The following is a 15,612-nucleotide window of genomic DNA, read 5'->3' as shown; positions in this document are numbered from 1 at the left end:
ATTTTGGGGTTCTAGTCAGGATTCTAGCAGCAACATTTAGCACTAACTGAAGTTTATTTAGTGCTTTATCCGGGTAGCCGGAAAGTAGAGCATTGCAGTAGTCTAACCTAGAAGTAACAAGTAAGCATGGATTAATTTTTCTGCATCATTTTTGGACAGAAAGTTTCTGATTTTTGCAATGTTACGTAGATGGGAAAAAAAGCTGTCCTTGAAACAGTCTTGATATGTTCGTCAAAAGAGAGATCAGGGTCCAGAGTAACGCCGAGGTCCTTCACGGTTTGATTTGAGACGATTGTACAACCAAGATTAAATTGTCAGATTAAACGTCTGCTGTTCTCTCGTACTAATTTATACAGGATTATGCTAATAACTCGGAGCTCTGGTGAACCTATCACACAAACACACACACGTAGGAATGTCTCAGGATAGAATGACTCATGAGACCGAGACAGAGCGCATGTAGAAACACAGGCACATGCACACACATCAAAGTGCTATTTCTGTCCTCTCCCTGCCTTTTTTCTTCATGTAGAACTAATGTATGATTGATGAAACTCATATCGCTCTACATTCTGTGCTACTGCTGTTACGTGATTCTAGTGGGCAATCGCCTGAAAAGATTCTTGATCCTTAGATGGAGCACTCGATCACATTGACTACAACAGTGAAACGGCAAGCGTAGTAGAAAACAACTATTTATTTAAATCCCATATGTGACCCCTTATTTGCCACAAACATTGCACAGTATGAAAGGAAATCACATCATTGGGCGTCATGTCACAATCGCTGTACACAAACATGGTCCTTTTTTTGTACATAAAATGCTTTTTGGTGATTTAGAAAATGCTCTATTTTTTTCCGCTGCTGGTGACTTCACAAATGAAAAACATCTTATTTAGTGTTGTTCTTCCAGTTAACTGGCCATCGCTACACAGGTTGTGTCCCAAATTGGCACCCTATTCCCTATATAGTACACTACTTTTGAGCACTATATAGGGAATAGGGTGCCAATTTGGCTGCAGACACTATGTGAGGAGGGGAGGAAGGCTCAGACTAGGAACTTGCTACATTGTTCATCTGACTGATCCCTTCGTATAGGAAAACACTTAATCAAAACAAAGACGAGAGGTTTACTTTCTTATAAAATATCAAAAGGTATAAAAACAAAAAAGTCAGAAGAAAACAAAAACTATACTCTTATGAAAAAAAAACACAGAACCCTTTCTACAGTAGTGATAAAGTTCATAGATCCCAAGAGCAAAGTACGTTTTAAGACACTGAGATGAGGGATGGGGACCCTAACTCGGCCCTATTGTGCGAAAGGCCGAGTGGAAACCATCGCAAACTGATCTCTGAAATGTAAAACGTGAAACACATCTGGAAACTACATATCCCATGGGGGATAGGTTTGTGAAACTACATACCCCATAATGGAGGTGAGGAGAACCACCCTCCCTCACCTGCAGAACACTTGTATGCCCTCATGCCTTGCTCTAGTAAAATACATAGGAAATGTTTTAAGACAGGCAGCGCTTTTTTTGTCCGTAAATCTTTTTGGTCCTGTGTGCAAAAAAGATGCACATAGATACATACATACACGCATATGACAAAATAAAAAAAGAACTAACAGCCAAGGCACCTTGATATAGTTTTGTACACCAATGTATACCAAAAATATAAGTTATCAGGCTTGTTGAGTTGTGTTTGTTCTTTGTTGCACAGTCACTGAACTCATGTGAGGAGTTCATTTAGAGACAACAACAACAACTGGGTTGTCATCTCTCTTCCCCTCCCCTTTAAGACACCAGTTGTTTAGCCTGCAGCTCCATCTCTGCCGCCCGCTTGAGGGCCACATCCACTAGGAGCTGGAAGCCACTGAAGTCCTGTGTGATGTCTGGGGGTGGGGGGAGGGGTGTTGAAGAGTCCACTCTGGGGGCTTAGGTTACACTCCATGGTGGTGTGGGTGGTGGTCACTGGCGGGGCGCCCAGGCCCAACCCTTCCTCCCGGCATCTGAAGAGCCCCAGAGCCTCTGTGGTGGAATGCAGCAGCTCTGCGGCCCTACTGCCATCTGTGTTAATGCTGGAGAGGAAGCAGGAGAGGTAGGAGGGGGGGCTCGAGCCCTGTTTCTGCATGGCCATGGTGGTAACAGTGGTGTGACAGATGACAGAGGGCCGGGGAGCCACGGTGGTGTCGGGTCCCAGGGAGGAGGAGGGGGACATCTTAGGGGACGATACGGCCTTCAGCAGGATGCCGGAGCTGGGGAGACCTGCCTCGAAGCTGGAGGGGTGCAGCGCCCGCTGGTCGTAGCTGTCTTCGGGGCCCGTGGCGTGCTTTGGTGACTGAGAGCTGGAATCAGAGAAGCCCCCGTCGCCTCCCTTGCTGCCTTTCCGGGAGAAGGTGAACCGGTTAGGGTCTTTACCGTCTTTACGCAGCATCTCCGGGAGGAGCCGCCGACGTGCGTTGATGAACCAGTTGCAAACCTGAAGGAGAGCAAATTGCAACATTTATTTAAGTATATAGTATAGTTTCAAGTTTAAACTTTTAAAAAAGCCAAGGGGGAAAAAAGGAGAGCACAAAAGTATACTTTATATCACACGATGACATAAAAACAGGTTACATACCGTTTACATATTTGCATGACATTGTGAGATGGCTGTTTTTCTGTTGTATGCAAAACATGCCTCATATCTGAAACATCTACGAGCATATGTGATATGCACAACTTCCTCTTGATCATATATATTCTGGCATACCTATAGACAATTTTTAAAAGCTCTTGTTATGACAACCTAATTACACATCAACTAATGTTATTTTGTTACTTGCGTTAATGTCTTATAAAGCACAGTACGACAGACAAGAAAATATAAGGTTCTACTTCTGTGCTCATCAAGAAGCTCAAACTAGGCCTTTGAAAAGCCATCATGGCAGGTAACACAAGTATGCTGTAAGGTCTTGTTGCCCTCCCCAATTCTATTGCCCTCTCCTCCCCCCACCCCCTCTTCTCCCTCTCTGTCCCAGCCAATTATCAGCCACGGATGGCTCAAAGCCTAGAGCTCTCAGTATGTAAAGGACTCTGTATTGTTCTCAGACAGCTGGGCTTGAAGAGGGCTGGGGGGGGGAGGGAAATTCCTGTGTGATCGTTACAGCCAAGCCCACGCCAACCACCCAGCAGAGTGAGTGAGCCGAGTCAGAGTTCTTAGTTCCTCCTAGTCACCGTGTGTCCCCCAAATGGCACCCTATTATTACCTACAATGTGCATTACATTTGACCAGAACCCTAAGGGAAAAACCATGTGGGCACTTGTCAAAAGTAGTGCACGACATAGGGAATCAGGGAGCCATTTGGGACACAGGACAATGTCGCAATATCAAGCTTCCTTGAAAGGTTGCTAGCTGTTCATTGTCCACGTGTCAATCATGCTCTCTTTGTTTACGTACGTGTCATAAAATCGCGATAGGACTTTACAACACAAGGTCCTTGTGCATTGCGTTTCCGGCAAATCATTTGTTTTGCATGCCACAGACCTACTAGTCATCTGGTGGTAAACCTATGAACACTGAGGCCTGTCACTCTGGCCCTCTGATTCTATCCTTCCTTCCTCATTTCCTTGAGATCTGTAAGTGAAAGCAAGCAATTCAAGGAAGGTAAGAAGGAAGGATGCATTGCTGAAGTATTTGAACAGGGCCCCTTATGTAATCGATGAGGATCATTAGAGAGTTCAGAGTAGCCGGCAGGTAGCCTAGTGTTTAGAGCGTTGGCCTAGTAACTGAAAGGTTGCTGGATTGAATCTCCGAGCTGACAAGGTAAAAATCTGTCATTCTGCCCCTTGAACAAGGCAGTTAACCCACTGTTCCCCGGTAGGCTGTCATTGTAAATAAGAATTTGTTCATAACTGACTTGCCTAGTTAAATGTAACAAAAAAAGGTGTTAGCATACCTGTAGTGTGGAGAGCTGTGTCTGCTTGGAGAGCAGGGATTTCTCCTGTTCAGAGGGGTAGGCATTGTAGCGATGCTCATATAGCCAGTCCCTGAGGATCTGCACTGACTCCTTGGGTAGGTTCCCGCGCCGCTTCCTTTTCCCACTGCTCCCTCCCGTACTGGATGACAGGTCCAGGGGGGCGTCCATGCTGTCCTCCTCGTCCGTCTCACTGGCCGACAACGTCATCATGCCTGTGTGTGAAGAGAAGAACGGATGTGTGAAAGAATGTCAGTCAGAATTTCCCCAGAATCCCCCCCCCCCCCCCCAAACACACCCTTGTCTGTATGTCTGTCTGGTCTGTCAGCCACCCACCTTCCAACAGCCCAGTGCCAAAAGCTAGCTCTCTAGCTGAGGCAGCTGATGTGTCAGAAGCAAGCTGTCATGTTCAGCCATGTGATTCGTGGAACAGAGAGGGAGGAAGGGGGGGGTGGAGAGGGCGAAGAGGAGGGACATCACAAAGGCAGGCTGCTCCAATGCTGTGTCAGTTATAAAACCTGCCTCGACAAATACTGCAGGCCTACTGTACTGAGCAAACACCTCTTCATGTTGACACTGACACAGTGCAGGAAGCTACAGCAGGGCCCAAGACAGCTGAAATAGTTATTCCAGGGGGACAATTCCCAAGGCTGTAAAAACATCTGTAGTCCATTTGTTTCTTTGTTTCTTTTTTTTTTTTTTTAAATAGCCTAATCAAGCAGTTAATACAAAATTGTTTATTTACCACAAGCCTTGACAAAAACCTGAAATAGATATTTTATCTGGAAAATAACACAAAAAAAAGTTTGATTTTTGAATGTTGCAACTTTAATCATTTAGATGGACTTATTTAAGTTTTAAATTGTAAAAACTAAAACATGGCATCATCTGTTGTCCATCATTCCATGTCAACAAAATACTGTACCGGATATCACTATATTTGTCCTTGGCATAGGGGTGGGAAATCGATTTTTTTTTTTAACTAAAAAACATTGAAGTTGGAATGAGGTAATTATGTAGGATTGTATGAGGAAGGGGGAGGGGGTACTTGTTGCAAGTCAACGTCTCAAGACTAAACAAAAGAATCTTGTTCGTCGAACCATTATTTCACTACAATTTGAACATGTTTGAAAGAGTTACTCATTTCTTACTTAAAATGTAGTCTATTACTCATCCGGGGGAGATTGTTTTATAAGCTCTACTCCTAAGGAATTTCTAAGTTTAAAACAATGTGTAGAAGTTCGTGTAGTCTAACACGAGGTCGAAGAATGCGAGAGCAGCGTCGCAGAATGAAAGCCAACAGCAACTTCACAAAGGAGGTCAGGATTTGAACGCTGTGCCAATCGATTTTTTTTAATCAGGGCTCTGGAAGTCTGCTGCAAATTTCGCACAATCTAATTTCATTCAACAGTGTGGCACATAATACAACGTATACCGAGATAATGAAACCATGTTGCAGCTAAACTAGCACAGGGAACTTACTCTGCATCGTCGGGGCTACACATTTGATACATTTTAATGAACTAAATGCGCGGTGACGTAAGGGTTTAGAGATGCCCTCTAATTTAGCCAATCCACCCAGATGTACCCTAAAGGAATTAGCTAGGAATTGGAAACTTGTTCATCATGAACTAAGTTTTCAGAGTAAGCTATTAAGTTAAAGGATCTAACACTATTGTATAACAAAATGGTTATGGTTATTTACTCGATGCCTTTAACTAGTCAATCTTGAAAGATAACAATTCCTTGCATTTGAAACGGTTTAAATCAAAAGGCATATACGCAAAACAATTTTGACAGCCCGCCTGCACACAGGGGGGACCCTGTTTTGACTGGAGCAAACAATAGGCTGCGTTGCTTGCATTGAGAAATGCCTTATGCGCGATCTCCCTCAATATATCTTTGGATACACGCGTGTTATCGAAATCGACACGCCAATGGAAAAAGGCGACCTACCCTTTTTTGTCTTCATATCCGTTAGAAATCCCCTTTTCACGTTGGTCACGAGAGGAGCGCAGAATTTTTTTCCCTTCTTCTCGAATTGTATTCGTTTAATTGGCAGATCCTTTTTCTCGGGATATTCCACACCTATACTCCAAATGGTTAAACGGCTTCGTTCATTGAAAATAAATCAAGTCATAGAACCGTTCCTCGGCTTCTTCAATTGTTTGAGGTGCAATGGGCTACTTATGCCAGGGGTAGGCTACCTGAAGTCCGCTGCTCGACTTGGCGAAGCCGTTCTCATTCAATGTGTGTTTGATCATGAAACTGGGTGACAGCTATCTTTGACAGCTGCGTGACTCGAACGCACAAAGATCCTCCCACTTTAGAAGGGAAGAGCTAAAAAAAAAATATCTCTTGACATCAGCATGGCTTTTGCAATGGCATATACACAATTTGACCGAACAACCGCTCGAATATATTCTACTCTTTATGTTAACATACGTAGGGCTATACTTGAAATGCGTAGCTGTAGGCGTGGAAGCTAAGGGCATTGGAGATCTTGCAGCAGTTTTCGTGCACAATGTTGAAAACAAACAACCGCAGCATGGCAGGGCTACTTCTCATCAGTATTTCGGACTGATTGGCTAGTCTATTCATTGTATCAATTTCTATGCCCATGTTTATATAAATAGCAGAACCCTATTAGCATATGCATTATTTCATTAGCTAATGCATTATGCAACAAATGGGATGGTTGTCAATTTGTCAACGGGGATAGGCTAATATCCAATGTCAGCCGTAAGGACTGTCAGCGATTTTATGCCTGCATTGATCAATTCAAATAGCATTTGGGAGTGGTTGCATAAATCTACTTCTGCATTGACGTGAACACAATCTCGCCGAACATCCGCTAGAATATATTCTACTTTTATGTTACAAATGTAGGGCTATAATTGAAATGCGTAGCTGTAGGTATGGAAGCTAAGGGCATTGAAGATCTTGCAGCAGTTTTAGGGAACAATGTTGAACACAACCGCAGCATGGCAGGGCTACTTCTCATCAGTATTTCATACACGGCTTCTCTAATTGGCTAGTCTATTCCTGTATCAATTTCTGTGTCCATGTTTTCATAAATAGCCGAGCCTCATTAGCATATTAATTATTTCATTAGCTAATGCATTATGAAACAAATGTGATGGTTGTCAATTTGTCAACAGGGATAGGCTAATATCCAATGTCAGCCTTAAGGATTGATCTATTCAATACCATTTGAGAGTGATTGCCTAAATAAATCAATACATATTTTGCATCATTTCCAAACTGGTTGAATCAACGTTGTTTCAACGTAATTTGTCAACATATTTTGTGTGACATGGAATTTACGTGGAAAATAGTCTGGATTTTTAAAAAGACATCAACTTCAACTGTTTTGAGGGGGAGAGTTCAACCACAGGATTATGTCATCATGGTAACCAATTTTCAACATAGACAAACCTAAAATATGTTGAATTTGCACCTTTTAAACAACATCAGCGTTTCAACATTATATCCACTATCAGAAAAAAACTATAGGCTGGGCATCACCTCCTACTGGAGAGTTGATCTATCTACAGCTCTCCCTTTGGTCTCCTATCCAGGGTTTTGACCAAGCTTTGACATGTGTCACTGACGACTACCAATGCGCTATCGCGAGAATGATTATTGAGAGATCTCCACATAAAAACGAAATAAATTCACTGTTGCGTTTGAAGTCATTCCAAAAGGTTGGTTTAAGAAAGCAAATGAAATGTAACCATTCTTTATAAGTCATACAGTTATTAATTATACTATTTTGTCCTATTATAGCATTTGCAAAGTCATCAACAGCCATTGTTTCAATTCAACCCAGGGTTCAACTAAAACTAGACAGTACATATAGGACTAAGGTTTCAAGCTTTGGTTGATTTCAAATTTAATCTACAACTAAATCATTAATATGTTGGGTTCACGTCTCCATCTCAACCAAAAATCTAAGTTAAAGAATAGGACTAAATCAACTGTATTTAAAGTGCATTTAAAAGTTAGATTTGATTTAGTCCTATTCTTTAACTATGAGTTTTGGTTGAGATGCAGACGTGAATCCAACTTCTCAATTATTCATTTGTAGCCCAACTGGATATTGAATTATGTTTGGTTGTCAACGCAACCAAATATAAATAGTTGAAGGTGCTGTATCAATGTATCCATGGCCACATTTTGAGGTTACTGTAACTATAAATATCTTCTTATGTAATCATAGAAAGCCTGCATGTTCAAGATAGCATGCAAGGTCGCAGGCCTGTGGAGATCTTCACAAATGCTGTAATAATCTGCACAGATTCTCAAACAGGATTGATCACATTCACTAAGTACTTTTAATGTAATCTCAACTGCAATCCTGGTCATTTGGTTGCGCTAATAGATAAAACACAGTGATAACACATAAATGTGCAATGTGCAGATATCGCTCCTCCATTGCTTGGTGGCAAAAAAAACAATATGTAGAGAATCATTGTACCTTCTATATTGCTGTGAAATATCTTTTCATTTTCCCAACATATTGTATTGTCAGCTGTTTGAAGCTGTGTACAAAACCAAAAGTAAAAGACGCTTAAACAACATTAAATGAATGGGACGCATAGAATTACTGCACATAGAACATATATACCGCTTCTAAAACTTTCTTTCAATTAAAAATGACAGATCTATAACTCATATTTCTATGTAAATTTGGTTAGGTTGCCCAAAAAAGTTACATATTGTCGCTTTAAGTTGTTATAAAAAAAATACTAAATATCTGACATTATATTCCCATTTTAACTTGCTGTGCTTTAAATGATTGAAAGTGCAGTGATAACACATTTAGATGACAACTAAACCAAAAATCAGACATGGTTTTCCATTGGAATTTGTGCTTTTAGATGGTTGAAGTCAGTGATAACACATTGGGAATTCAGCAAACTTCAGGCTCTCTTTTTGAATGGGTAAATTTTTATTTATTTATTTTTATTTCACCTTTATTTAACCAGGTAGGCAAGTTGAGAACAAGTTCTCATTTACAATTGCAACCTGGCCAGGATAAAGCAAAGCAGTTCGACACATACAACAACACAGAGTTAAACATGGAGTAAAACAAACATACAGTCAATAATACAGTATAAACAAGTCTATATACGATGTGAGCAAATGAGGTGAGATAAGGGAGGTAAAGGCAAAAAAAGGCCATGGTGGCAAAGTAAATACAATATAGCAAGTAAAACACTGGAATGGTAGATTTGCAATGGAAGAATGTGCAAAGTAGAAATAAAAATAATAGGGTGCAAAGGAGCTAAATAAATAAATAAATAAATTAAATACAGTAGGGAAAGAGGTAGTTGTTTTGGCTAAAATATAGGTGGGCTATGTACAGGTGCAGTAATCTGTGAGCTGCTCTGACAGTTGGTGCTTAAAGCTAGTGAGGGAGATAAGTGTTTCCAGTTTCAGTGCTTTTTGTAGTTTGTTCCAGTCATTGGCAGCAGAGAACTGGAAGGAGAGGCGGCCAAAGAAAGAATTGGTTTTGGGGGTGACTAGAGAGATATACCTGCTGGAGCGTGTGCTACAGGTGGGAGATGCTATGGTGACCAGCGAGCTGAGATAAGGGGGGACTTTACCTAGCAGGGTCTTGTAGATAACATGGAGCCAGTGGGTATGTTGACGAGTATGAAACGAGGGCCAGCCAACGAGAGCGTACAGGTCGCAATGGTGGGTAGTATATGGGGCTTTGGTGACAAAACGGATTGCACTGTGATAGACTGCATCCAATTTGTTGAGTAGGGTATTGGAGGCTATTTTGTAAATGACATCGCCAAAGTCGAGGATTGGTAGGATGGTCAGTTTTACAAGGGTATGTTTGGCAGCATGAATGAAGGATGCTTTGTTGCGAAATAGGAAGCCAATTCTAGATTTAACTTTGGATTGGAGATATTTGATATGGGGCTGGAAGGAGAGTTTACAGTCTAACCAGACACCTAAGTATTTGTAGTTGTCCACGTATTCCAAATCAGAGCAATCCAGAGTAGTGATGTTGGACAGGCGGGCAGGTGCGGGTAGCGATCGGTTGAAGAGCATGCATTTAGTTTTACTTGTATTTAAGAGCAATTGGAGGCCATGGAAGGAGAGTTGTATGGTATTGAAGCTTGCCTGGAGGGTTGTTAACACAGTGTTCAAAGAAGGGCCAGAGGTATACAGAATGGTGTCGTCTGCGTAGAGGTGGATCAGAGACTCACCAGCAGCAAGAGCAACCTCATTGATGTATACAGAGAAGAGAGTCGGTCCAAGAATTGAACCCTGTGGCACCCCCATAGAGACCGCCAGAGGTCCGGACAGCAGACCCTCCGATTTGACACACTGAACTCAGAGAAGTAGTTGGTGAACCAGGCGAGGCAATCATTTGAGAAACCAAGGCTGTCGAGTCTGCCAATGAGGATGTGGTGATTGACAGAGTCGAAATCCTTGGCCAGATCAATGAACACGGCTGCACAGTAATGTTTCTTATCGATGGCGGTTAAGATATCGTTTAGGACCTTGAGCGTGGCTGAGGTGCACCCATGACCAGCTCTGAAACCAGATTGCATAGCAGAGAAGGTATGGTGAGATTCGAAATGGTCGGTAATCTGTTTGTTGACTTGGCTTTCGAAGACCTTAGAAAGGCATGGTAGGATAGATATAGGTCTGTAGCAGTTTGGGTCAAGAGTGTCCCCCCCCCTTTGAAGAGGGGGATGACCGCAGCTGCTTTCCAATCTTTGGGGATCTCAGACGACACGAAAGAGAGGTTGAACAGGCTAGTAATAGGGGTGGCAACAATTTCGGCAGATAATTTTAGAAAGGGTCCAGATTGTCTAGCCCGGCTAATTTGTAGGGGTCCAGATTTTGCAGCTCTTTCAGAACATCAGCTGAACGGATTTGGGAGAAGGAGAAATGGGGAAGGCTTGGGCGAGTTGCTGTGGGGGGTGCAGTGCTGTTGACCGGGGTAGGAGTAGCCAGGTGGAAAGCATGGCCAGCCATAGAAAAATGCTTATTGAAATTCTCAATTATGGTGGATTTATCAGTGGTGACAGTGATAAAAACGGTTGAAATGTCATTGATCAACATCTCACAACAAATATGACCCAATTCTACCTCCAGTGTGGATATGTTATAGCATATAGGTAGCCTACATTTGATAATAATTGATTATCCAGGAAACAATATACTCTGTAGGCATATTAGGCTCTTGGGGAGGGGCCATGGAAAGCAACACAGTGAAAAGGGATCACCCCTATTCCTATTCAACACAATCTGTTACTTTGTTGCTTTTCTTTCTGTAACTAGGGGTCAGAAAGTGCTAAATCGTGTCCACTGGCCATGTGAGGACGGCACAATGTTTAAAGGGCCCGTGCCGCCACCCCCTATGGTATTAAAATCGGTACCTTACCAGAATACTGTGCACACGATGACGTCATCGTGAAAAGCACAGACAAAGTACAGGGCTGCTCTCTGCTGGCGATAACTACACATTGCACTTTTCGTAAGAATACTATCAGAAATTAAGAGGCGAAGGGAGAGGGTCCACTCCCGTCAAAATCTGTCCACGCTGGAATATCGGTATGTTTACGGCCTTCCCTCCTTTGGGAAAACTACTCACATTGTTAATTTGGAGACAAGACCATATCGTCATTATATACAGTATCTGATAATATTAAAAGTGACAATTTCATTTGGTATAATGTTAATTTCGAATATGATTACATCTCAGTGAATTCATAATATGAAGTGTTTTTCTAAATGAACAACATACCAAATGCTAAAATTGGATGCAATTTGATGCATGCTAATTAGCTTTTCTGCCCCATAGACAAAAAGGCCTACAGAAAATACATTCATATTGTGTAGTTTGCATAGCTCTGCTTTCGATGTTTAAAACAATTGTACATTGTAATTAAAAAAATACTGGCAGTATGTTTGCGCTATCATGTCAACTCCTTGTTATGCCCCCCAAAAAATGTTCACTTGACAACGACAACAATGGCGCTGGAAAGAGCATAAAAACAGGTAGCCTCAAAACTATACCTGCCATTTGCCATTTACCTAACAGGAAAGTTTAGGGGTAACAGTTTGATTAACCTATTTATACATATCAAATAGCTCGTTCACAAGCTTTCCCTTGAGTTGACATGCAATGACACATGTTAGCTGGTTGAAATGGAGATGAGTAATGTCTATTTCAAGACCATGCGTAACGTGGTTTAATTCAGGTTATACAATACAGGTCAGGTAGGCCTAATAGGGATCTATAACATATTGATGAAAGATTGTGCACAACATGTTTTTCTTTTTTTTAAACTAGGCAAGTCAGTTAAGAACAAATTATTATTTACAGTGACGGCCTAGGAACAGTGGGTTATAACTACCTTGTTCAGGGGCAGAACGACATATTTTCACCTTGTCAGCTCAGGGATTCAATCTAGCAACCTTTCAGTTCCTAGCCCAACCCACGAACCAGTAAACTACCCGCCGCCCCCAATAATAGTGTCATAACAGATTGTCTAACATATATTTTCCCATACTGTGTTTTCCGTACTGTAAACGGACAAAAACAAATAATGACTGAAGTTTTTAAGCACAGTAGTCTACATTGGCAAATAACCACTTAAAAGCTAATGAATATAACATGTATTAGGCTGTATTGAATAGAATTACAACAATCGGGATATAAAACATACATGGCATTACAATCCTTTCAAGGACGGGACCTCGCTTCACTCTCAGGAAGTAATGAGGGTTGTGAGTCATTTTTCCGCATATCCGTGCGCTTAATATTGATGTAGCTTTTGGCACGCTTTGCGCATTCCAGATTGGCGACGCCGCCCTGACTCGGCCGACTGGAACTAGAGAACTTCCGAGAGTGTACTGTGACACATCAAAACATTTTAATTCCCTCGCTGTGGTCATTACTGCTCTATGTACAACTACTTCAACAGTTGGCTATGAGGGGAGACGAAGCGGAGAGTGTCCGGTTACACTTTTCAGGTCTAAATTTAGGGAGACTACGCTGACGCAAGATGGCTAAAATCGGTCCTATGAGTGACAACGGGTACAAGACACTGGATCCATGGAAACGTATCCTACAACTTAGCTGTTATTGATGACAGGGTGTATTTTGGGCCTTTGTTGTCATCTTTCCGTAACACTTGGGGCTCTAGCGTTTTGTATAAAGGCGAGTCTTCCAAAATGCAGTTGTACAGCAGTGCGTTGACACACTATCCCGGATCCTCTCGCAAAGTTCCGATAACTATCACAAGTGGTACCATTACTGACCATTTGCCCAGGACAACAACGAACTCTGCAAATAATAAACCGAGTGGGCTTACTCCAACAGTGACCAACGGGAATCCGGTAGGAGAGACTCAATCTACCGCAAACATGCCCGCTGCTTTTTCATGTTACGAGGCTGCTTCCATGAAGCCAGTCTACTACACTTCTACCGCAGAGATAATCATTCGTCGGCCTGACGGAGTTGAGAGATACGTACCAGTGCACATCATAAAGGAGACCCAGACAAAACGGCCTCCGTCGGACTCATATTCGCAAGATGTTGTGATTCAGGCGCGTGACCGAGATGATCATTTGGACACAGACTTGATTGTGGACTTCATTGATCACTTGAGAGGTAGAGGGGATCTACTCAGTGATAGTCAAAACGTGGAATGTGAAAATAACCTGATAAACGTTGACAAGAACGATGGACCAAGTTACAGAAAGTGTGGAGAGAGAATGAACATGGCAAATGGGAAGGGAAAACCCGTTACAAGTGACATTGTGAACCCAAAACGCCATCAGAACTTAGAGGCGCAGTCGACCCATTTAGGCCAGAATATCGGAAACTCCCGTGAAAGTAAAAATGACAGTGAATACTCAGACCTGGACTCTCCATCAGGCGAGGCGCAGCTCTTTGAGCTCCGTGTCCTACAGGAGCCGTCTCCGCGGAGAGATGCAAAAAGGGGCGACATCAACGACAAGGTGACGTGCTACATAGCGGAGGTGGAGAAACAGAACAAGTACCTTGAGGAGAGTGCACACAAGTACAGATTCCACATCATCCCTGACGGCAACTGTCTGTACAGGGCGGTGTGCAAAGCCGCCTATGGAGAGCAGTCTATGCACAGCGAGCTGAGAGAGCAGACAATGCACCATATCGCCGACCACCTGGATGAGTTTAACCCCATCATTGAGGGAGATGTCGGGGAGTTCTTGATCAATGCAGCTCAGGACGGCGCCTGGGCGGGCTATCCGGAGCTTCTGGCGATGAGTCAGATGTTGAATGTGAACATTTACCTAACCACAGGAGGTAGCTTGGAGAGTCCCACGGTTTCAACCATGGTGCACTACCTGGGGGAAGATGATTCGTCCAAACCCGCTGTCTGGTTGAGTTGGCTCAGCAACGGACACTATGATGTCTTGCTGGACAGGTGTGTGGCCAACCCAGAGTATGATGAGTGGTTTCATCACTCTCAGATGCAAAGGAAACGGGACGAAGAGCTGGCCAAGTCGATGGCAGCATCACTGTCTAAGATGTACATTGAGCAAAACGGTCACATTTGAAACCAATAGTTATTCAACTGCTGCATTCAAATGTTAATCAGCCTCTCTCTCTCTCTCTCTCTCTCACTCTCTCTTTCTCTTTAAACCGATTGCACTTTGATTCTGTGTATCTGTGACTTCAACATTGCCTTAATGACATTTTCTAAGTTTTGTATTGTACCCGAATTGAAGTGCAGTGCACGCACATGTTATATTTCAAAATGTTGTGTTGTAAATAGACTAAACAACAAAATGTTAGTTCCAAGTGATGCTTGAAGGAGCTTGTATTATTTCCCATACATTGATGTATTTTGTTTGAAGTGAATGGGTTGGAATTACTCTGTATCAACCTAAAGAAAAATGGTGTCAACTGGTTAAATAGACATCTATACTGAACAAAATTATAAAAGCTACACATAAAGTGTTGGTCCCATGTTTCATGAGCTGAAATAAAAGATCCCAGAAATGTTCCATATGGACAAAAAGCTTATTTCTCTCCAGTTTTGTGCAAAAATGTGTTTACATCCCTGTTAGTGAGCATTTCTCCTTTGCCAAAATAATCTATCCACCTGACAGATATGGCATATCAAGAAGCTGATTAAACAGCATGATCATTACACAGGTGCACTTTGTGCTGGGGACAATAACGCCTTGATCACACCGACAGCGTCATTCCGCAAAATGTTACTCAACATCACCTGGATAGGTGTGCAACAAAAGTTCAACATTCACCTTCTGCTACCGTTTCTGTCAGGCCGTCTACATATACAGTTTGATGCATACGTTCGATAAATCCAACGTTTCCCCCACACAGAACACTCTGCAACTGCCTCTGCAACGCAATGCTGCAATGCAAACGCATTGCTGCTGAGTATTTCTGTCTGCCCTTTCGTGTGGACAAACTCTTTCTGATTGGCTGGGCCTGGCTCCCCAGTGGGTGGACCTGGCTCCCAAGTGGGTGGGCCTATGCCGTCCCAGGCCCACCCATGGCTGCCCGCCTGCCCAGTCATATGAGATCCATAGATTAGGGCCTAATTAATTCATTTAAATTGACTGATTTCCTTCTATGAACTGTAAACTCAGTAAAATCTTTG

The 15,612-nt window shown here is 42.5% G+C and overlaps 2 protein-coding genes across 2 annotated transcripts; one reads left to right on the top strand and one right to left on the bottom strand.

The window, feature by feature from the left end:
• Nucleotides 1-677: 677 nt before the first annotated feature.
• Nucleotides 678-6,257, bottom strand: LOC135522591 (homeobox protein AKR-like). Its single transcript, XM_064949010.1, is given in 4 exon segments — nucleotides 678-1,902; nucleotides 1,904-2,481; nucleotides 3,941-4,173; nucleotides 5,915-6,257. Coding segments are annotated over 4 exon segments (933 nt in total). The 5' UTR covers nucleotides 5,931-6,257; the 3' UTR covers nucleotides 678-1,796.
• Nucleotides 6,258-12,805: 6,548 nt separating this feature from the next.
• Nucleotides 12,806-14,624, top strand: LOC135522590 (OTU domain-containing protein 1-like). Its single transcript, XM_064949008.1, has one exon. The coding sequence runs from the start codon at nucleotides 13,169-13,171 to the stop codon at nucleotides 14,537-14,539; it is 1,371 nt and encodes a 456-aa protein (XP_064805080.1). The 5' UTR covers nucleotides 12,806-13,168; the 3' UTR covers nucleotides 14,540-14,624.
• Nucleotides 14,625-15,612: the final 988 nt, after the last annotated feature.

Source organism: Oncorhynchus masou, chromosome 30 (genome assembly GCF_036934945.1).
Source record: "Oncorhynchus masou masou isolate Uvic2021 chromosome 30, UVic_Omas_1.1, whole genome shotgun sequence".
In the NCBI taxonomy this organism is placed as follows: domain Eukaryota; kingdom Metazoa; phylum Chordata; class Actinopteri; order Salmoniformes; family Salmonidae; genus Oncorhynchus; species Oncorhynchus masou.
Note: the sequence above shows the minus strand (reverse complement) of the source record. Positions and strands in the feature narration are given on the sequence as shown.